Raw genomic sequence first — 22538 nt, 5'->3', positions numbered from 1 at the left:
ATGCGCATGGTGAATGATATTGATCAGGCGGGATATGTTCATTCTTCCTTCACGCCCTCCTACGAAGCCCACTTGCTCCATATGGATCAAATGAGGCAGGAGCGACTGGAGGCGATGAGGACCAGCATTTTGGCTAGAAGTTTTAGGTCTGTATTGAGCAGGGATATCGGCCTATAGCTGGGACATAACGAAGGGTCTTTCCCTTCCTTGGGAATTATCGTAATTTGAGCAGCTAGCATATGTGGATGTAAAAGTTTGCCTTTCCATAGTGAATTGCAGACCAATAGAAATCTAGGCAGTAGAGTGTTTGGAAGGAATCATAGTATTTCATTTGGCAGCCCGTCTGGACCTGGGCTCTTGTGAAGGGGGGGAATTTTTGAGGGCTTTTTTTCAGTTCTGGCCGAATTAAAGGGGCGAGACAGCTCCTGTGACTGTTCACTAGTCAGCTTAGGGAGGTCAAGTGTTGTCAGCCAATCTTTTGTCTCTGAGAGATTAGTTACCCTATCTAGTGGTCATGTCTCTTGGTTCAGATTAATAGTTGGGTATAATAATCTGTAAAGCAAGACGCAATCTGGTCCGTTTGATAGACTGTTTTCTCGCAGATGGGGAAAGTATTTTCTGTATATATGATTGTGCTTTACGTTTTTTAAGTTGGGACACACATAAACTTAGAGGCCTTATCACCATGCGCATAATATTTGAACTTGGCGGAAAGAAATAGTTTAGCCGATTTGGTGTTCAAAAAGTTTTTCAATCGCGATCTAAGGAGATCCAACTGTTGCAGAACCTCAGCTGTTAGCCTTTTTTTATGCAAAGATTCTGCTTTGGAGATCTGACTTTGCAAATCCACCACTTCCGCCTCCCTTCGTTTCTTAAGGTATGAGCCTAAAGATATGAAGTGCCCCCTCACCACTGCCTTATGTGCCTCCCAAATCGTTCCGGGAGATATGTCGGGAGTCGTGAGGGTAAAATATTCCTCAATTTTCTTCTCCATACTTTCCACATGTTGTTGGTCCGTGCAACAGAGTTTCATTGAGTCGCCCAAAGCATTTCTCTTTTTGGAATATTGGGCATTTGGAAACTCATGAAAACCGGTGCATGATCCGACAATAGTATGGAACCATTGAAGTCTTAGTACAATAAGGCAGTAGGAGGTGGACATAAATACGTAGTCTAATCTTTGATAAGACTTGTGTGCTGGTGAGTAGTAAGTATAGTCTTTTTGTCCCGGGTGATGCGCCCTCCAACTATCCACTAATCCGCTATTACTGAGATTACTTTTAATAGATCTCAATGCTCGATAGGAACTAAGGATCTACCAAGAGAGGTGTCTACATCAGGGGAGATGCCAACATTTAGATCCCCTCCCAGGATTATCTGACCTTCTGCGAACCCCTGGAGCAGTGCCAGTGTATCCTTTAACCAAGCCGCCTGAGCCGTGTTCGGAACATATATACTACCAAACGTGTACCATTTGTTGTCCTATCAGACCCTTGATAAAAATGTACCTGCCCTCCGCATCCACAAGAGATGAACGCACCTCCCAGGGGGACATGTCTGTGAACTGCTATACTAACCCCTTTAGAGGCAGACAGCGATGAAGTGCTATGGAACCACTGGTTATATGTCATATGACTCAGCTTCGGCACATGATTTGTCCTAAAGTGTGTCTCTTGAAGAAGTAAAATATTAACTTTTTGTTTTTTCATCAGAGCACAAAATCTGTCCCCTTTTGGAAGGCGCGTTCATCCCTCGCACATTAAAGGAACATACATTGACTATAGCCATTCACAGTAAAAGGCACAAAATCTAATGTAAGCTGACCAGGAGATAGTGCTATCTCACACATTATATAAAAAACATCTCTGTCGAAATCAGCCCAACAGAACAATGTTGGGAACAACATATAAAAGTAAAAATAAAGGTCAAAATAAAAATAAAAAATTACACACAAGCTGACAAAACCAAAAGTATAGCTCCTATAAGGAACAGCATATGATCCACACCAAATAGCGTGGGGATCATGGGCGTAGGCTGCCACCTAGAGGATCTGAGGAGTTGAGCAGGCTGCTACTGCAACATAGGACTGTAAAGAAGTTTTACACTAAAAGGCACATATCTGATAACATCCTATGCATAAATACTTTATACTCAATCAATGTCCTGTGTCGGACTGCTAGAACGGAGCTTCTCCATCTTTCTCCTTTGTCGCTGAGGTCTTCCCGGGCCCACCGGTGTCCAAGGGGCTATCAAGAGGTAACGCTAGTAGCTGGGTCAGCTCGTGGACCGGGTTCCAGTCGTCGATCCGCAGGTCATCAATTTCTAACTTTTCATAGACCTCCTTAGGTCGGCGGGGTGATCTGATCGTGATCTTCATGTCAGGAAAACTTATCAGAAGGCCCAAACGGATAAAGCCAGCGGTAAATAATTTTACGCTCTCTCAAAAATGTCCAGTAAGGGCTTGAGCGCTTTCCTCTTTCTCAGGGTCAATGGAGAGAGGTCCTGATAAATCAGGATATTAGAGCCTGCAAATACAATCTGCGATTTAGCTCTAGCTGCTTTGAGCACATATTCTTTTGCTTGAAAACTAAGCAGCTTACACACAATATCTCTTGGGGGCTCAGTCGGTCCAGGTGGTGGCGGAGTGCCCTGTGCGCTCTTTCCAGAGTAAAGTCCATACTGTCCCCCTCCTGTAGTAAGCTCTTGAAAAAGTCCATTAGCGTAGGCATAATGGCGTCTGTCTGAATAGACTCTGGAACCCTCTCAGCCGCAAATTATTCGTCTACCCCTGTTGTCCTGATCCACAATCGGGCTGTATAAAGAATTCAAATGAGCCTGTGTATGGTCCATATTGTGGGAGACCGCTGTATTAAAATCAACAATGGCCGCTTGTGCAGTCTCTAGCACTTCCACCCGGTCACTCTGTTGTTTAAGATCACGCTTGAACTCCTTTAGTTCAGTGACCAGGGATCAGAGCTTCTGACAATTAATTGTCTCATAAAGTTTTCTGGAGACCGGTAAGTCTTCACATGCCCCAGGCGCTGCCGCTTCACTGCCCGCTCCTTCATCTGAATCGGAGGCCCTCCGGCGTCTCTGATCCCCGGCGCCATTTTGTTAATGCGCTTCACGCTCTGGGGGGCCGCTTTTCTCACAAAGCGGTCTAAATCACTCTGACCTGACAAGGCTTTACCTGTTCCAGAGGTCTCCTTTGCCTTGTCTCATGTAGTTTTCCCCATGTGGTGCTTTAAAAATGAGTTAATTAGCCTGCTCAACAGCGATCCTCAGCAGAGCCACACAAGTGTGTGCATCCGGCTCTGCAGCTAGGCTCCGCCCCCTACAAGTTAAATTTGGTCAGTAAAGGGATGGGATGGTTATCCAATTCAGGACTGAATGAGCTAATTATGCCATGCATCAGGGTACAGTATGTCACTGTGGCAAGTGAAGGCACGGTGCACCAGGGATTCACCATGGGAGGGGATGATATTATTATGCACAAGGAGGGTGCATCCACTCCTGGCATGTCATCTAAGGTACTGTCAAGTTGGGGTGTATTATGGAGTTACATTGTATGGAAATATTTGAATACAGATTTCCCTGTCACTCTGTGATTTGATGGCTGTTCAAGTGCTAGCAGCCATCCACTGTGAGTGATTTTTCTCACCTATCGAGGTCGGGACGGTTGAGTGACGTCTGCCCGGGGGAGCGGGTTCAGTTGGAGCGCTCCTACTTCCCAGGCGCAGAGTCAGCTCATTGGCCAGACTGGAGCATAGGGGCAGAGCAATACTGATGAATCACTGGGGTTTTGGCGGCCGCTTCACGACCGCAATAGTGCTGAGAGCGCTGCAACATGGAGAGGTGGCGCACGCGGCATTTGTGTTTGTTTTTGTCTGTAACGAATTAGGCAGTGTTAGGCAATATAGTTAAAAGGCTCCTGATGAGGTTTAGGTAACAACCAGAAATGCGTAGAGTCAGAGATTAACTACAGCCAGCAATAACAGACGTTAGAATATGTGACAGGCAGCCAAATAGATTTTGTGCTATTTTGATAGTGAGGTATACAGTGATTTCCACCTTAGCATTTACCCAATATCATCATTGGCAGGGGAGGATAAACAAAAATGTACAAGGAAGGGGGGGATTGTAGGGCACTGTGTATGAGAGCAGGGTCCACTGATATGAGATAAGATACCTCCATCCGTACCCTCACTAGTGATACCAATAGGTCTTAGGAACAGCAGGGTTGAATAGAGATACCCAGGTGGATAAACTGGCCAATACCTTTATTGTTACGGCTTATAGTATCATTTTCCACAGGTAATATACAAGTGTGGTTCTCCGAGTATTTATAAGTATTTTTCAATAAAGTTGGTTTGTTATTTTTATTTTAGCGTCCTCAAACATACCGTGAATGCTCTGGATGAAATCCAACCACATGAGGAGTAGCAGGAACTGCATTTATTGAAAAGTTATGATGCCTGGGCTGTCAGTCAGTGGGAGAGAGGGAGTGACTAAAGCTGAAAGGCAGAGGTGAAGCAGTTGCTAGGCCTGCCTTTAGTGTTTTGAGCAACTCATCAGCATAAAAAAGCTGTATTATTCCAAAATGACAGACCATATTGCTACAAGACAGGATTGTTGCACTTGACGGAGCATCCCCTTCATCAGGACAGTAATGACAGCATTACTGTCCTGATGAAAGGGATGCTCTGTCCCAGAAAACAACGTTGACATTTTATATTTACAATAAAGAAGAACTTCCTAAGAGCACTGTTTCCTGCATCTAAACTGCCGACTTGTGGATTTCATCTACTTTTCTCCACGTTCTGTGTATAATGCACAGCCTAGTGTGAAGTGTATCCGAGCTGTTCTCTATATCTATATCAAACAATAATGACATGCTGCACGGCATGTAAGAGGACGTGCGTTAGCTGAGCTCCGGAACCTCCTAGGTTATTTATCCTGTTAAGCGATATCCACCGTGACACTTTTGGATCCACAGCGACCCGCAGGAGTGGGCTACCACTATAGAACATCCTTGAGCCAGACATCAGAGGAAATGACCAAGAAAAAAGAGCAGAAAGTTGTGGAGAAGGAAATCCAAGATGGCGTTGGTGAGGCCACGCCGGGCAGACCAGGCCGCTCGACCTCAGTGCAACAGGCAGCGGCAGCCAGGCTGGAAAAAAATGCCCGCTCAGACCCCGTAGAGCAAGAAGTCAAAGCGACTTGCCGCTGATCTCTACAATTGCCTTATGACGGAGATGTGGAGTTGGATATGGAATGGGCAGAGGTACGAGATACCGGACGGGAAGGCCGCATGACACGGTAAGATACAGTACAAGGCCTGATAGGGCCTCTCAGGACCTAAAGTCTGAGGAGCCCACTCTAAAGGACGTTATAGGCGGGCTATAGAAAAGTGTGGGTAGGTCCCTGACCGCCCTGGAATATGCAAGTTCGGGGCATAAAAGAGGACAATAGTGCACCATGATCTTAAAAATTGACAGAGCGTACCACGGCCCTGGAAGACCGGGTGGGGGACGTGGAAGATGTTATACCGCTACTGCAGAGAGATATGGGGAGCACAGCACGAGATTGGAAATAATAGCAGCCAAACAGGATGATCTTGAAAATCGTAACAATGTGTGTATAGTCGGAGTGCCCAAGAAAGTGGAGGGGCCTAACCCCACAGAGTATTTCGAAAAACTGGCTGAAAGATACATTTGGAGTAAAACTCCATGACCCAATTGTTTGCTTAGAACGGGCACATAGAGTTCCGACAAGACCGCTACCCCCGGGCAGTCCTCCCCGTCCTGTTATTATGAAAATGTTACATTATAGGGATCGGGACATTATCCTTTGCCAGGCCCGAGACAAGCCTGATTTATCCATAAGTGGCCAAAATGTGTCGCTGTTTCCAGACTACTCGATGGAGGTACAAAACAATAATGACATCAAGGTTGATATTAGCTTTACTCAGTTGTACCATACCTGTCTTTAAATCCTCTTAACACCCTTTGTATGAGAACGGCTCTGGATATGAGTGCTTTTTCACGTCCACCTCTAGTTTTGTATCATGATGATCCTGAACAAAGAATAACAAATGACAAACACTTTATTTCCCTGTCTGTATAGGGATATATGTGGAGCAAACATATAGCAAAATATAAATTTGCATTTATCAGATCTACATAGTGCATTAATTACTATTCATATTTGTTGCTTGGTATATTATCTGAACAGAAAATAGATTGTAGCTAGTGTTGAGCGAATCAAAGTTGACAAAGTGGAATTCAATCCGCCTTTCAGGAAAAATTGGATTTGTCACGAAGCCGAATTTCCTCGCACTTCGTGGTAACGAATCTGATTTTTTCTAAAAAGTCTACTGTACATGTTACAAGCAGAAAGTAAGAAGCCCTGGAATGAGGGATCACCCATAATGCCGTGCATCCAGCCAATCAGCAGATAGCCAGCCCTGATGTCACAGCCCTTTTAAAAGCCTCATCCTGCCCGGTCTCTGCCATTTTCCAGTGAACTTAGTGCAGGGAGAGACATTATAGGTGCAAGGGACAGTGATTAGGAAATACTTTATTCACAAAATATTACTTTTGAGCAGTTCAGTAATTCCATTCATCCTTGATTCTGGGGTGAAATTGTGGCCTGATACTACTGTTTTTTTTACATGTACAGTTACTTTTACTGTACACTTAGTTACTGCTACAGTACAGAATGTCCGACAGACAGGTGGCAGGGCCTTCTAAGAGAATGGGAAGTGGCAAAAATGTTTCTGGCACTGGCAGAAGTAGCAGCAGAAGGAGGGGAGGTGGTAGCAGCAGTCGCAGCGACAGACCAGAGCTCCCAGTGTCATCCAGCGGTTGTGTTTTGACCAGCAACCCAGCTGTCCTTGAATGGTTGACTAGGTCTTCAACATCATCTCAACTGGCATCAGACATCCCCAGCAAGGAGTCTGTGGGCTCCTCTGACAACACACTTTGTTAGCATAGCCCAGGAACAAGCTCTGTGCCCCCACCTATCCTGAAGCAGCCTCTTTCATTTTCTGTTCTTTCTGCTCGGGAAGTATTGTATGCTGTGTATGCTGTTGGCTCTGCTCCGCTTTTCAGCAAGAATAAGCTTATTGTAGACCGTCAGTAGCTACTGCCCAGCCAAGATTTGGAGGAGAGATCCGCTGCTTCCTCTGGTAGCGACAATGAAAGTCGCATGGGAGCAGGTGTTGCGAGTGGTCAGGCACGCGGTCCCTGAGACTGGTGAAGTGACATCAGTGACATGCAGACAATAGTGGATGATGATGTAGCCAATCACAGTCGGGTGAAGAGGGGGCTTCATCATCATCATCAGGGGATGAGGGTGGCAGCTTGCACGTGAGACAGTGGCTGAGCCAGCAGGGTGGTAGCGTGGCCGTGAGTCAGCAGGGTGGCAGCAGTGTGAGGTCTGGAGCCAAACATGCCCAGGGTAGACCATCTACTACTCAGGAGCCTACCTGTCCAGAAACAACTAGCGGTGCACGGGTTCATAGAGGCAGCTGTAGCAGGCAGTCAGCATGCAGCGGTGAGGTGAAAATGCCACACTTGCCGGTGTGGGAATTTTTCATCAATTCGCCGGAGGACGTCATCGTGGCCATGTGTAGAATCTATGGGCAGAAGGTGAAGTGTGGCCAGGGTGCCAATGTTGGCACCAAAGCCCTGTGTCAACACATACAGCGTCACTATAAAGTAGCCTGGGAAAGCCGTGGAGCTAATGTTGTTTTACAGGCTGATGCAGCAACTGCTGCATCTCCCAGTGGCCTGCACCCCTTCTCCAGCAGTCAAGGCTCCACCACCTCAGTAGAAGGGAGCTATGTTTCCTTCCCATCATCTACTGGTCCTCCTCCTACTCCTCGTCACTCATTTCGCCAGCAATCAATCAAGAGACGATTGCAAAAGACAACAGTATGCTTGCACTCCAACATCGAAGAAACATAACGTGGCCCTGGCCAAGTGGCTGGTACTACAGTCCCTCCTTCCATGTAGTTGACTCTGCCCATTTCAGAGAAACTGATCGCTTGTGCCAAGCGAAGGTGGAGAGTCCCAAGATGGCATTACTTCTCAAATAAGCTGTACCAGCCCTGTACATGTATGTTGAGAAGAAGGGGGTGATTCCTTGAGCCTGTCGGTGTCTGCTAAAGTTCACGGCAGTGCCGATGTATGGAGCTCTAACTACAGTCAAGGACAATATATATCCTTTATGGCCCACTGGGTAAATGTGGTTCCTGCCCAACCACACTAGCAACTTGGCCAGGTGACGGCACTGTCGCCTCCACGTTCTCAATCTGTAAGTCCTGTGCTAATGTTCTCCTCTGCCTCCTCATCCTCAACCTTGTCTTCAGCGTCCACTGCAGGCACAATTCGGAGTGCTCCTCCAGCATACCACCTATGCAGAGCATGGCGGTGTCATGCTGTTCTGCACCTGGTTTGCCTCGGTGAACGAAGTCACACCGGGGAGGTACTACTCCGCATCCTTCAAGAGGAAATTGAAATCTGGCCATCTCCTTGCCAACTGAAGATCGGAACCATGGTCACCGATAACGAGAAGAACATTGTGTTGTCACTGTGTCAAGGAGGGCTGACCCATGCGTCCTGCATGACGCACGTCTTTATTCTGGTTTTAAAGCGGTTCCTGAAGTCTTCCACCCAATACAAGACTCCTGAAATGGCCAGAAACTGTGCATGCACTTCAGCCACTCTTATCCTGCAAAACACGCCCTCCTGGAGCTGCAAAGGCATAATAGTGTTCTCCAACATTGCCTCATATGCAACATTTGCACCCGTTGGAACTCAACCCTCCACATTTTGGACTGACAATATGAGCAGAGGAAGGCCGTGAATGATTTCTTGATGATGCAGGCGGACAAGAGCACTCCCCTGTGTAACTTCAACGTTAGCCAGTGGCAGCTCATGCGTGACACCTGCTATTTGCTCAGGCCCTTTGAGGAGACCACTTTGTCAGTCACCAAGACTACAGGATGAATGACCTCATTTCACTCCTTCATGTCCTGGAGCAGATGCTGATAAAATCTGGCTGGCCATGGGACAGGAGTCGTGGTGCCTACATCTCACGGCCACACTGAGACCTTTAGGGTTGATGAGGAGGACAAGGCAGATGACCCCGACATACCGTGGCAGTATGTAGTGGAGATGGATGGCAGGGAGTCCCTCCAAGTCCCTTGCGCAAATGGCTAAATACATGCTGAGTTGCTTGCATAGTGACAGCCGTATTATCACCATTTGCAGAGGGATGACTACTGGCTCTCCACTTTGTTAGACCCTTGCTACCGTTCCAAAATGGGGGCCTTTTTTCTACCTGCTGAGAGGGAGGATAAACTCAACTACTATCAAGACATCCTATGTAGTCAGTTGGCAGCTGCCTATGTGCACCATCGCCCATCCTCACGAAGGTCTAACCGGAGGAAGGGGGGCCCTCTGCACTCACGCTCCACTGCCATGACTGCTAGAGGAGGGTGGGTGGGGGCAGGAGCAGCACTAGCTCCATCAGCAGCAAATTAAGTCTGGAGTCTCTACTGAGCACTTTTCTTCACCCGCCTACTGAAGAAACCACCCAGCACCAGCAGGACATGGAGCAGAATCTGAACCAGCAGGTGGTGGCATACTTGGACTGCACCCTGCCACCCAACATCCAAGATCACCTGGACTACTGAGCTGCCAATTTGATTTGTGGCCGTAACTGGCCGAGTTTTTTCCCAGACAAGCTTCCTGCCCGGCCAGTAGTGTGGCATGAAAGCAGGTGTTTAATGCGGCGGGGCATAGTTACCCCAAAGAGAACTCGACTTTCCACACAAAATGTTTGAGAGACTAACCTTTGTAAAGATTAATCAGGCATGAATCACCAGGTTTTTCATGCGCCAGTGCTGATGTACAGACTAGATCATTCTGGGTGCCACAACAAAACATTGTGAAAAAGACCCGTTTCTTCTGGCCACCTGCTTCAGCCACTATTCTGATGCTGCCACGCGCCTGATGCCACACACCTGCTGCCATCTTCTCCTACTGCCCACTATCTTGTGCTGTTAATGCCACTGCTGTTGCCCCCACCTCCCTACTCTGTGACGGGCCACTATGTTGACTTCTCATGCGGTTGCTACCCTCCCCACTCTGTGGAGGGCGCTCTTTCACTCAATAGTACAATCTTGGACCACTGCACAGTTAAATCCTTTATACTTGACACTAACATTGACCTATAAGCTGAGTTCAGTTATATCTTCAGTTATTTGGTCAGTTTTGGCCCCGTATGTGACCAAACAAGTGAAATGTAATGTTAGGGCCAGATGGAATAAAGACCCACAAAAAACTGCTATAGGATCAGAGCCTATACAGGGTAAATAGATTAGGCCAGTATATGTCTACATGTATAACTTATCAAATGTATCAATAAATGTCCCAGGTAGTAAAGGTCCAATATTACCATAATAGCTCGATTATAGCTCAGGCAGTTACCAATTATGTATAGTAGACAATTAACACCATCCATCTGTGAGAGTGTAATAAGTGTAAAGTAAGGTGTAATAATAAATAGTAACGGACTATACTGTTATATAGCCATATATATACAGACCGGATAAATTGGGAGTCAGTAACTAACACGCATATAGTAATGGAATGTGAACATACTACTATTAGAGCAAAAATACAATATGGCCGCACAGGTAAACGAATAGATCACAAAAAAACATAAGGGATCATAAATATGTTTGTATACCTATAATGGCGATGGTCCAATCTACCCTGTGGTTACAGTGGCTACGTTTGAACGTGACACACGCCGTTGGGGAAGGGCTTGAGCTCCGTGGCGTTGGGTCTGACCGCATCATCATGAATCCCAGGTGTGGTGTATTTAGATGCCTATATATTACCCCCATTTGTTTTACATTTACTGCCTCCTGACAAAGCCAATCTTGTGGCAAAAAGCACGTTGAGGGTTCTGCTGTAAAGGGTAGATTGAACCATCGCCATTATGGGTATACAAACACATTTATGATCCCTTCTGTTTTTTTGTGATCTATTAATGTACTTGTGTGGCCATATTGTATTTTTGCTCTAATAGTAGTATGTTTACATTCCATTACTATATGTGTGTTTGTTACTGACTCCCAATTTATCCGGTCTGTATTTAAGTATGGCTATATAACAGTATAGTCCATTAATATTTATTAATGACACCTTACTTTATACTTATTACACTCACACAGACTGATTCTTTGGGGTTCTTTGTCTATTATACATAATTGGTAACTGCTTGAGCAATAATCGACTCATTATGGTAATATTAGTAATAGTAAAGGCAGCTCTCACCTATTCCTCTGCTAGATGAGCAAGGATACCGCACCTGGACGCGGTTGAGACAAATTATAGAAGAAAAATCCAGCTCCACGTCATAGCAGGAAAACTTTATTCATGCGGTTAAAATCTTCAAATACAGGACAGTTTCGTCAACGTGTTTCAGACCATGTAAGAATTTCGGTCCTTCTTCATGACATGTGAAACTTGCATGTTTGTTTCCTTATGTGCTCCCTGATCAGCTGGCCGTGCAATCAATAGGTCACATGGCCCAAAGAAAACACACCCGGCACAATCACTGTTAACACTTAAAAAGCCATAGACTCAGTGTGATAGAATAATACAAAATTGTACAAAAAACTGAAAAAGTAAAAAATACAAAAACTGTGGAAACTAAAAAATAAAAACACATATAGCCCTACTAAAAAAACTACTTTTTTGTTTTATGTTTTTGTCTTTTGTACTTGCTTGTCTCTTTTTTTTTTTTTTTTTATTTGTTCCACCATAAGAGAAAAGTACAGACATTGGATACAAATTCAGTCAATAGGTGTTACAATTTTTCATTTTCCATACAAACAGTAAAAAAAGAAAACATACCCCCCAATGCCCCCTCCCTCCCTCCTTGTCTCTTTTTTTAGTAGGGCTATATGTGTTTTTATTTTTTATTTTCCACAGTTTTTGTATTTTTTACTTTTCTGACCCTTTAGCAGTTTTTGTATTTTTTACTTTTCTAATCCTGTAGAAGTTTTTTTGTGGGTCTTTATTCCATCTGGCCCTAAATATTTCATGTGATGTATTGTTGATTACACATGTTATTTAATAATTTATGTATTTTTAATTGTTATTTCTTACTTTATGGGGTTATTGGCATTTTGTTATAAGTGGATAGTCTAGTTAGGCTAGACCCCTTAATAGCTACATGCATTCCCCATGTAATAATAATTCTGGAGCATCTATTCTTATGTCTGTATGTTGTACCATTCCTTTATTATTTGCATGATTAAGTTATGAATGGATTGCTATTAGCCTTCAGTAAGGGTACAGAGAGGAGGTAACCAGTTGGGGGGGGGGGGGGTGTACCTGCACAGACTGACTCTATTCAATCAGTGCTGCCATTTTTAGACTGTGCAGGTACACCCCCACAACTGGTTACCTCCCCTCTGTACTAGTGATGAGCGAGCACCAAAGTGTTCGGGGACTCGGTCCGAACACATAGCGATATTCGTGCGCTCGGCCAAGCACCCGAGTAGTCAATGGGAGACAACCAGGCACCCCCTGTTCGGATGAGGGGAGGGTGCCTGGTTCAAAGGTCTGAAAGTGATGGAAACACCTCTGAAATCGATCAGGAACAGCAGGGGAACCATGTCTGGATGCATCTTGGGAACCATGTTGTACGCCACTTATACAGACCGACAAAAAAAACGCCCAAACCCCTCCCCCCCAAATAAACAACAAACAAACCCTTTTTAGAGGAAAAAATTTTAGGAAACATTCTTTCCTGTATATTCAATTGTATATACAGTGTAAGTGCTGCCAAAAATTACAAGGAAGAAGCACTCCGATACAGCCTGTATATCACATAAAGGAGGGCCTCATTCACATTGTGCTACAATTGCACTAAGTGAAAGGGCTGCAAAATATTACAATACACCCTTTGTTACACATAAAGAAGGGCATCATACACACCCTTTAAAATTATCCTTGATGACCTGCTGGTGACCCTCCAAAACATTATATGTGAGGGCCTGCTGTTCAGCTGACGCTCTAAAACATTATATGTGAGGGCCTTTAGATGAGCAGACCGCATAAAACATTACAGGTGAGGGCCTACAGGTGAGCAGACCGTATAAAATCATTAGAGGTGAGGGCCTACAGGTGAGCAGACCGTGTAAAACATTGGAGGTGAGGGCCTGAAGGTAAGCAGACCCTATAAAAAATTGTAGCGAGGGCCTACAAGTAAGCAGACCATATAAAACATTAGAGGTGAGGGCCTACGGGTGAGCAGACTGTATAAAACATTGGAGGTGAGGGCCTGAAGGTGAGCGGACCCTATAAAACATTAGAGGTGAGGGCCTACCGGTGAGCAGACCGTCTAAAACATTGGAGGTGAGGGCCTGAAGGTGAGCGCACCCTATAAAACAGATGTGCCCAAAAGTAGTTAAATGTGTCCCAAATACAAATAATTCTCTGCTGGAATACTGTATATAGGGTTACGGCCTAAACGCACACACAGAGGTGCCTAAAACAAGTTAAATTTGTCCCAAATAAAATGTATTCTCTGCTGGAATACTGTATATAACGTTTGTGGATTGAATGCACACACAGATGTGCCCAAAACTAGTTAAATTTGTCCCAAATACAAATAATTCTCTGCTGGAATACTGTATATACAGTTGCGGCCTAAACACACACACACAGATGTGCCCAAAACTAGTTAAATTTGGCCAAAATATAAATAATTCTCTGCTGGAATACTGTATATAACGTTTGTGGATTAAACGCACACACCGATGTGCCCAAAACTAGTTAAATTTGTCCCAAATACAAATAATTCTCTGCTGGAATACTGTATATACGGTTGCGACCTAAACATACACACAGATATGCCTAAAACTAGTTACATTTGTCCCAAATAAAATGTATTCTCTGCTGGAATACTGTATATAACGTTTGTGGATTGAATGCACACACAGATGTGCCCAAAACTAGTTAAATTTGTCCCAAATACTAATAATTCTCTGCTGGAATACTGTATATACGGTTGCAGCCTAAACACACACACACACACACACACACAGATGTGCCCAAAACTAGTTAAATTTGGCCAAAATAGAAATAATTCTCTGCTGGAGTACTAAATATAACGGTTGCGGATTGATCGCACACACAGATGTGCCCAAAAGTAGTTAAATATGTCCCAAATACAAATAATTTTCTGCTGGAATACTGTATATACGGTTGCGGCCTAAACACACACACAGATATGTCTAAAACTAGTTACATTTGTCCCAAATAAAATGTATTCTCTGCTGGAATACTGTATATAACGTTTGTGGATTGAACGCACACACAGATGTGCCCAAAAGTAGTTAAATGTGTCCCAAATACAAATAATTCTCTGCTGGAATACTGTATATATGGTTGCAGCCTAAACGCACACACAGATGTGCCCAAAACAAGATAAAATTTGCCCAAAATATAAATAATTCTCTGTTTGCGGATTGAACGTACACACAGATGTGGCACAAATTAGGTTCATTTCCCCAGAAAAAAAATTCTCTGATGGCGCAGTGTATATCTCACTAGCAGGCACACTCTAGTGAATAAGTCCCTTTTTATAATGTCTGCTAAACACACAGCTTTCTGATGGCGTACTGTAGATCTCACTAATATCAAATCTTTCTGTCTTTTAAAAGCTTTTGGGTACTTAAAAAAAGTGATTTTTCAGCCCTGCACTATCTGTCCCTTCCTGAAGACGCCTGTCCCTGATACTGCTAAATTTATTCTCGCGCATGCACCGTGCGCGGCTGTATTCGGCGCATGCGCAGTGAATGTCTGACCGCTTCCCTGCTCAGACATCTCCACTGCGCCTGTTCCTTGGAGCACTATGACATCATCGGCGCAAGCGCAGTGGAGATGTCTGAGCAGGGAAGCGGTCAGAAATTCACTGCGCATGCGCCGAATACAGCCGCTCACGGCGCATGCGCGAGAATTCGTCCGTTGCGTCACACGGAGGATCGCATTCAGCAGGAGATGGGCGGGCTGGAGGGACGCGCTGGGCGGTGGCTGTGTATGAAGGTAGACGGAGCCTCTAGGTGCTAATGACGCCCACATAGCACCTAGAGGCTCATTAGCATATTTATAAAAGTTATTTTTTTAGCAAAACGGCTGCCCCAAAAGCTGTTATATTAGGATGGTTGGCCAGAGCAGACACTAGCGGATCGCTAGTGTCTGAGAGCTAATTATGTCATATGAAGTGATAGAAACCCTTTAAAAGGACTGTTGTTTGGTCTTTCAATAGTTTTTTGGGAGTTCAATCTGTGAATTTCCAGCAAAACGCTATCTGTCCCTACCTACTGTCTGCTATCCCTGACGATGAATGATCCGAGCGCGGGGCATCGGCTCCTATATAAACTGGTATCACATGTTCCGGGCAGCCAATCACTGTAAGGCTAATAGCTAACATGGCTATGGCATTACACTGAAGGGAATTACTTACCTGAATGTTGATTGGCTGCTTAGGAGGCGCCAAACGTGCGGGGAGGAGACTCGAGCGATGCGACGAGCTCACGTGGTATTCAGCCAAGTACCACCACGTGTCGAGCATAGCGATGCTCGAGCCGAAATGGTACTCGACCGAGCATGCTCGCTCATCACTACTCTGTACCCTTACTGAAGGCTAATAGCAATTCATTCATAACTTCTAGTAGAAATAATAAAGGAATCGCACAACATACAGACATAAGAATAGAGGCTCCAGAATTGTTATTACATGGGGAATGCATGGAGCTATTAAAATAGGCATGTCAGGAGTGGTGAAAGGTCCTCTTTAAATGTATAGTAATATTTTGAGGTATTATTGGTAATACTGACACACAGTAACTGTTTTACTACCACAGCGGACTAGCTATGCACGTTTCTGCAATGCACAGCAATATACAACGATGTACAGATGCCCTGCAGCTGGTAAACAGCTAATTTTCAACGCACTTCGTAACAAATTAATTCGGAACAAATTGAATTTTTGGGGAAAATTCGGTGAAGCATCCAAATTGAATTTTTTCAAACTTTGCTCATCTCTAATTGTAGCCTTATACATTAAGGGCCTTTTACACGAGCCCGACAATTGAACAGATTATCGCTAACAAGCGTTACTAGTAACGCTCATTAGTGATGATCTTGCGGTGTAAATGCATCGCCGATTATCTGAGGAACGAGAGAAAACACTTGTTCATTGTGTAACTGAAACATTTGTGCAGCACAAAAGATCATTGTTTCCCAGTGGCAGATCGCACTGTGTAAACCCGCTCTGCTGCCGGGAAACAACGAGACAGTATGGGAAAGGGCGATGGCATTAGCGATCGCTCCTCCCCATACTCTGTAGCGATCAGCAGATTGTCAGGAAGGAATGTTTCCTTCCTGACAATTTGCTAGATCGTCACCCTGTGTAAAGGAACCTGTAATAAGGGATCTTTGGTGGGTGTGAAAGCTTTTGCTAAATTTCTTGTATCTCCAATGACATAGGGGACCCCTCAAGTCTTTTTTAGGAAGATCTCTTGCTGAGAGCCTGGAATACTAGTCAGCATTAACAATTTTGGGAATAACAGCCTAATGCATTAACTGAGTCCAGAAAATAATTCCACTACATGATTCTAGGCTGCCAGAATATTTATTTAAAATATTACCTTTAAGAAAAGCTTTGTCTTTCCTACTTTCCAGTCTTCCTCTTTTCCAATGATTGCCCCAGCAATATCAATGCAGCAAGCAAGATGGTTCCACTAAATAATGGAAAAAATGTTAACAGAAACGTAACCATTGTCAATAAACTGCTGATGATGAATAAGTTAGCCTACGTTCTCATCTCCATTTCAGAGATCTGGCTGCCTGATCCGGTGAAAATGCCAGCTGTCAGCCAGAGGAAAAACCATTGCATGCAACGTTTTTTATCCAGCAGAAACCCAGCATTTATGCCGGACATCGGCTGGATCACCACTGGACCTCATTGGTGTCAACGGGGATCCAGCAGTGAAGTAGACGATCCAGAAGGAGATGTGAACAAAGTCTTATTCCTTTGTTTGTTTTTAGCAATTTACGTGCATGATAGGTTTATGCTGGAAATGTTAACCAGAATAATTGGATTTTCATACATTAAATAGGTTGTCTTTATATTGCTGATAGACAAGTTCAACTCCCAGCACTGCTAGGAAACTGATTGTGCAGGAGAAATTGTGGCCAGCAACTCATTTCCCCTGAAAGGAAAAGGTATTATAACATGGCATCCATTCATATGAATTGCTGAGCATTTTATATATGACAGCTCAAGATGGGTGTAAAATGCTCTTATAAACGTCTACAGGGTCTTATATGGTATATGGACAAACAGGGGCAAATACCATAGTTATAGCAAAACTTAGTATGGGCACCCCCACCATGAGTAATTTTTTAATAAAATAGTCATGCTCAACCTCACCAACTTTATCCGAGAAAAAGTGGAACAGGTGCATCATTAATATGGTGCTCATATTTCTTAATGTATTTACACCAGACATCATTGAATGCAATGGGAACTGTAAAAATCTATTCTGCATTGAGCTCCTCCTAATGGTGACTGTGTTAAAATGTTGTGTTGGAAATGGCAGGATTTCAGCACCTGCTCCCTCTTACCCACGCTGCTTTGGTCTTTTTCCTGTTTTGTTGCATTGCAACCTGGAACTAAAATGGATTTTAGCACTAGTGCCTTGCAGGGCTGGGGTCCTAGGTTTAAATCTGACCAAGGATAACATCTGCATGGAGTTTGCATGTTTGCATGGGTTTCCTCTGGGTTTTCCAGTTTCCTCCCACACTCTAAAATACAGAAATATGTATTCACCCCCTTTGCTGTAAAATAGGTTCTGGTCTAAGCATTTAAAGTGATGTGCCACTTTCTGGCTACTGTACATCAATGTGACTGTAAGGCACATACTGATAGTCTTATTGATATGGTGGTGCCATATTCTATATTTCACAAGGTATACCCCCTTGTTGGTCAAGTCTTTTGTGCTGTCCATATGGAGGTCCTGTCCATAAAATGGCTGCTGATAGAGGGTCATATGACCAGGCAAATCACTCAGTCTCATCCACTCAATACACTACATACACCTGCCATCTGTACTGGCACTGCTGGTCGGCTAGTGAAGGTGGAGTTTGTTTGAATGGAGAAGGCTGGGTGATGTGTCTGGTCACATGACACTCCATCATCGGCTATCTTATGGACAGGACCTCTATGTGGACAGAAGAGAAGATTTGCTCGACAGGTGGACATGGCTTATGAAATGTTGTAAACAGAATAGAATATCAACAAAGTCTATATTAGTGAGTCCATACAGTCATCTTACATACACATTAGTCCAAAGCAAGCAGATAGTAGCCAACCCTTTTAATCTCTGAAGTCACATAATTAGTTGAATAAAGTCCCCATGTGTGAGACGTGTCACATGATGTTAGTGTAAACACACCTGTTCTGAAAGGTCCCTGAGTCTGCAACACTACTAAGCAACATGAAGACCAAGAAGTTCTCTAAACAGGTCAGAGACAATGTTATGGAGAGGTAATGAAAAAAATCCCAAACCTTGAGCATATAGCAAAATTAAATCCATTATAATAAAATGGAAAGAATATGGCACAACTACAGCCCTGACAAGATAAGGTCGCCTACCAAATCTCACAGACCAAGCAAGGTGGACATTAATCACAGATTCATCAATTCAAGACACATGTGATAACATTGAAAGAGTTCCAAAGATCCACAGTGCAGTTGGAGGTATTTGTCTATAGGACCACTATAAGCCACTAGCCACATACTTTCCAGAGCAGGGCTTTATGAAAGAATGAGAAAAACAAAGGAAAATGCATTTGGAGTTCTCCAAACAGCACCCGTCAGGCTACCAAAACATCTGAAATCAAGTTCCCTGGTCAGGTGAAACTAAAATTGAACTAAAATGTTATATGTGATGTAAACCCAACACTTCCCATCAACCTAAGAATGTCATTCCCTCAATGAAGCATGGTTGTAGACAACTGGTCAAGATTGAAGAAAGAAGGACGGCAGTGAATACAGGGCAATTCTTGAGGAAAATCTGTGTCAGTCTGCCAAAGATTTATGAGATGCTTACCTTCCAGCAGGTCAATGACCCTAAACAAGCATCTAAATCTGCACTGGGTTTAAATGTTTTGGAATGGCCTAGTCAAAGCCCAGACCTTCATCCAATGGAGAATCTGTGGCCTGAGTTAAAGACTACTGTACACTAACGCAAACCATCTAACGTGCAGAAGTTGCAGCAGTTTTTCTGGATGAATGGGCAAATCCCACTGTCTAGATGTAGTATTGACTTTCAGAGGGTGAATACTAATGCACATTTAGGCTACTTTCACACTAGCGTTAATATTTTCCGGTATTGAGATCCGTCATAGGGTTCATTCATTGTAAATTGAATGGGGACAAAACAGGAAAAAACTAAACAGAACGGAATGCTCCAAAATGCATTCCGTTCCGTTCTCATACCAGAGACCAAACCACAGCATGCTGCGGTTTGCTTTTCATCCTGGGATGCGGAGCAAGACGGATCCGTCATGACCTACAATGCAAGTCAATGGGGACAGATCCGTTTTCTCTGACACAATAGAAAACAGATCCGTCCCCTTTTGACTTTCAATGGAGTTCATGACGGATCCGCACAAAACGCGAGGGTGAAAGTAGCCTAAAACAAACGGAAACCCGGTAACAAAAAAAAATAAAAAAATGTAAATTTAATTTAAAAAGCAAATACAAATAGCAAAAACATTGAATACTGGAAGGCATTGTAAAGTCGGCTATCCTTGGTAATCACCCTAACCATAATATTAATTAGAATAATGTCATAAAATCTGTCAACTGCAGCTACCTTGCTTATTAACAGTAGAAAACATAAACAAAATAAAAATAAACTGATAAGCAAGTGAGAAAAGGTGCAAACCAGAAGCAGGTCCAAATCACGGGACCTGTGCAAATGTTTCCATTGGATGATAATTACTGATGCAAAAACCGACGTGAATAAGGCCTACAGGTGCTGGATTTATATGTGCTCATTAAATAGCTGTTAATCAAAGGTAGAACTTCAATTTTATATGGTGAAAATCAGGTTAAAAACAGAATCCCATATTATAACACGTAAAGAATAGAATATTAGAATACTTTCATGTTTTGTGGGTGTGGGGAAAAAAACGGCTCACTTTGGATTGTATCAAGTTTGTATGCCAGTTTTCTAGTGTGCAAAAGTCGCAAATGTTGGTGCGAGTGCTAGTTTGCACAAACATTTGCGACTTTTTGCCATCCTACACCACCATCACCACTTTTGAAAAGTGTTTTTAATGTGTGGGTGGATATGGTAATTAGTTTCATACCAGATTTATCATTGTGACTTTAAAAAAAAATAAAAAATAAGCAAAATCACTCCAGAGGGGAGGTGGTGTAGCAAAAGATGCACCAAATTTAACTTTGGATAAATTTGGAGAACCTTTTGCTATCTCAAAATCAAAGCGCAACTGACTTCAAAAAGTCCCATTGTGATACATCCTGCTATTGTCTCTGTCTACAATATCAAATAAAATACCCTTGTTTGAGGCTCACTACATCTACGAAATGGAACAGCTAAATGCTAATTTAAGTACTACTTTGTCCCCTTCAGAAGAGTCTTAAATATTTACCTGATATGATGCTCTGTTTTAGTCTGACTTTCTGTATAGATTTGGTAGAGATGAGTGAATCAGCAGGACCCAATTCGCCTTATCAGCAGGACTTCTTCACCAGTGGGGGGCTGTCCTCGCAGGTGAAAAAGTACTTTTAGTCCAGCCCTGACAATTTCCTGTCTGTGCCACTGCTCCAATTAGCTGAACAAGAGCAGAAGCTCTGCCTTGGATTCTGAGCAGCGACTGCACAGGCGCTCCTACAGTTCTGGTTTTGCTGACGAGATATATTGATTTGTTAGAATTGATTACCTCATCTCTAATATTTTGTATTTTAATCCCACAAGAATTCACATTGAATCTGGTTATCCCTTTCCCACTATCATCTGTCCGTCAAGTGTCTTCTCTGCATTTCGATCCTGTATGTGGTTTTCTGTTTTATATTTTATTATGGAAACTGATGGCCCCTTTTCCAGGAGCAATATGCTTTAACCAGAGAAAATGATGACATCAGGTTTAGTACTCTCTCCCCTAGACTATAATTATGCTTTGATACTGATGGACGATATTTAGCATGTTTGCCCTGTTATACTGGTCTCATAGATGTTTCTTACTTACTACTATTCCAGCTACAAGGTACTTTCAACCTTTTGTTAATGTGCCCTTTGCTTGTTAAATAAAAGTTCACAGAAAAAAACTCTGATTCTATATAATTAAATTTAATTCCCCAAGAACTAATGTGAAAAAAAAGCCTTACATCTATGTGGAGAGCACGCTATGGTAATTATCAACGGGCATATTCCCATCTTCAACACTTATAACACATGCCATAAAAGTCTGATGGGTGTAGTGCACCTGGAAGCTTTTCCTAAAAAAGTGAATGGAAGAAAACCTGCACTTATCATTAATAAATATTGAGCATTTACTGAAAAACCAAAACTGATTTGAAATGAAATGCTAATAAATTATTATACATTAAATTATATGCCATTCAACTATTACCTCATTGCGACTAGAGGACTTTAATGGCAGCAACACTCGAAAACGGTGGAAGAAGTCAGAGAAGCTGTAACGTATTGGGTACCCTGCCTTCCGGATTCGTATAGTCTCCATCATTCCAGAGTATCTCAGTTGGCGTATACACAATTCTCGATCAAAAAGCTAAGGAAATATAAGGGCTAAAAGTTTAAGAGGTAATGGCACAATCATGTGAATATTTTATATGCAACAAATTAGTGCTCAATCCCTATTTCTGCAATATGTTCAAGGTTTTATGCATTTGGTCTAGTTTGACATTGTATTGTGTTACTCAAGTGCATATAGAGAACAAATAATAACTGATTCATGATTAATTGATTCTCTCTTTGCCATTCAATGAATCCCTTGTTTATGCAGCTTCACCTCAGGCCTAAGATAATATATAGATTTTACACTCAAGCTTCCCATAAGGTAGTTTTAATAATAATGATATACAAAATATATTATAATGGCATAGGTATATGTGCCAAATTCATAAATCAATTAGGCATCTTTTATTGCATATGTTCCTCTCATGGCCAGCTTTCAGTTTGGGGCTCTGCTTGATGGCTGTTTTCGAGACTTGAATATCTTGTTGAAAAACACTCTTATACTTCATGAACAGGGGTGCACCACCAATGAGGCCAGGTGAGGCGATTACCTCTGGCAGCACCAGGTAGGGGCAAGGGGGGGGGGGGGCAACGGAAGGGTCATGGGCTGAAGGGAAGGGGTTAGGTTAATAAATTGCCATTGGGAAGGGGG

At 43.2% G+C, this 22538-nt stretch overlaps 1 protein-coding gene across 1 annotated transcript in view; it reads right to left on the bottom strand.

The window, feature by feature from the left end:
• MYO7B (myosin VIIB) overlaps window positions 1-22538 on the bottom strand; it is a 215965-nt gene that overhangs the window by 117646 nt on the left and 75781 nt on the right. Inside the window, 4 exon segments of the mRNA XM_040427964.1 lie at window positions 5983-6049; window positions 6052-6076; window positions 16745-16837; window positions 21762-21920. Of these exon segments, the coding sequence (XP_040283898.1) occupies window positions 5983-6049; window positions 6052-6076; window positions 16745-16837; window positions 21762-21920 (344 nt within the window).

Source organism: Bufo bufo, chromosome 4, assembly GCF_905171765.1.
Source record: "Bufo bufo chromosome 4, aBufBuf1.1, whole genome shotgun sequence".
NCBI lineage: Eukaryota > Metazoa > Chordata > Amphibia > Anura > Bufonidae > Bufo > Bufo bufo.
This window is presented reverse-complemented; position numbering and strand designations above follow the sequence as displayed.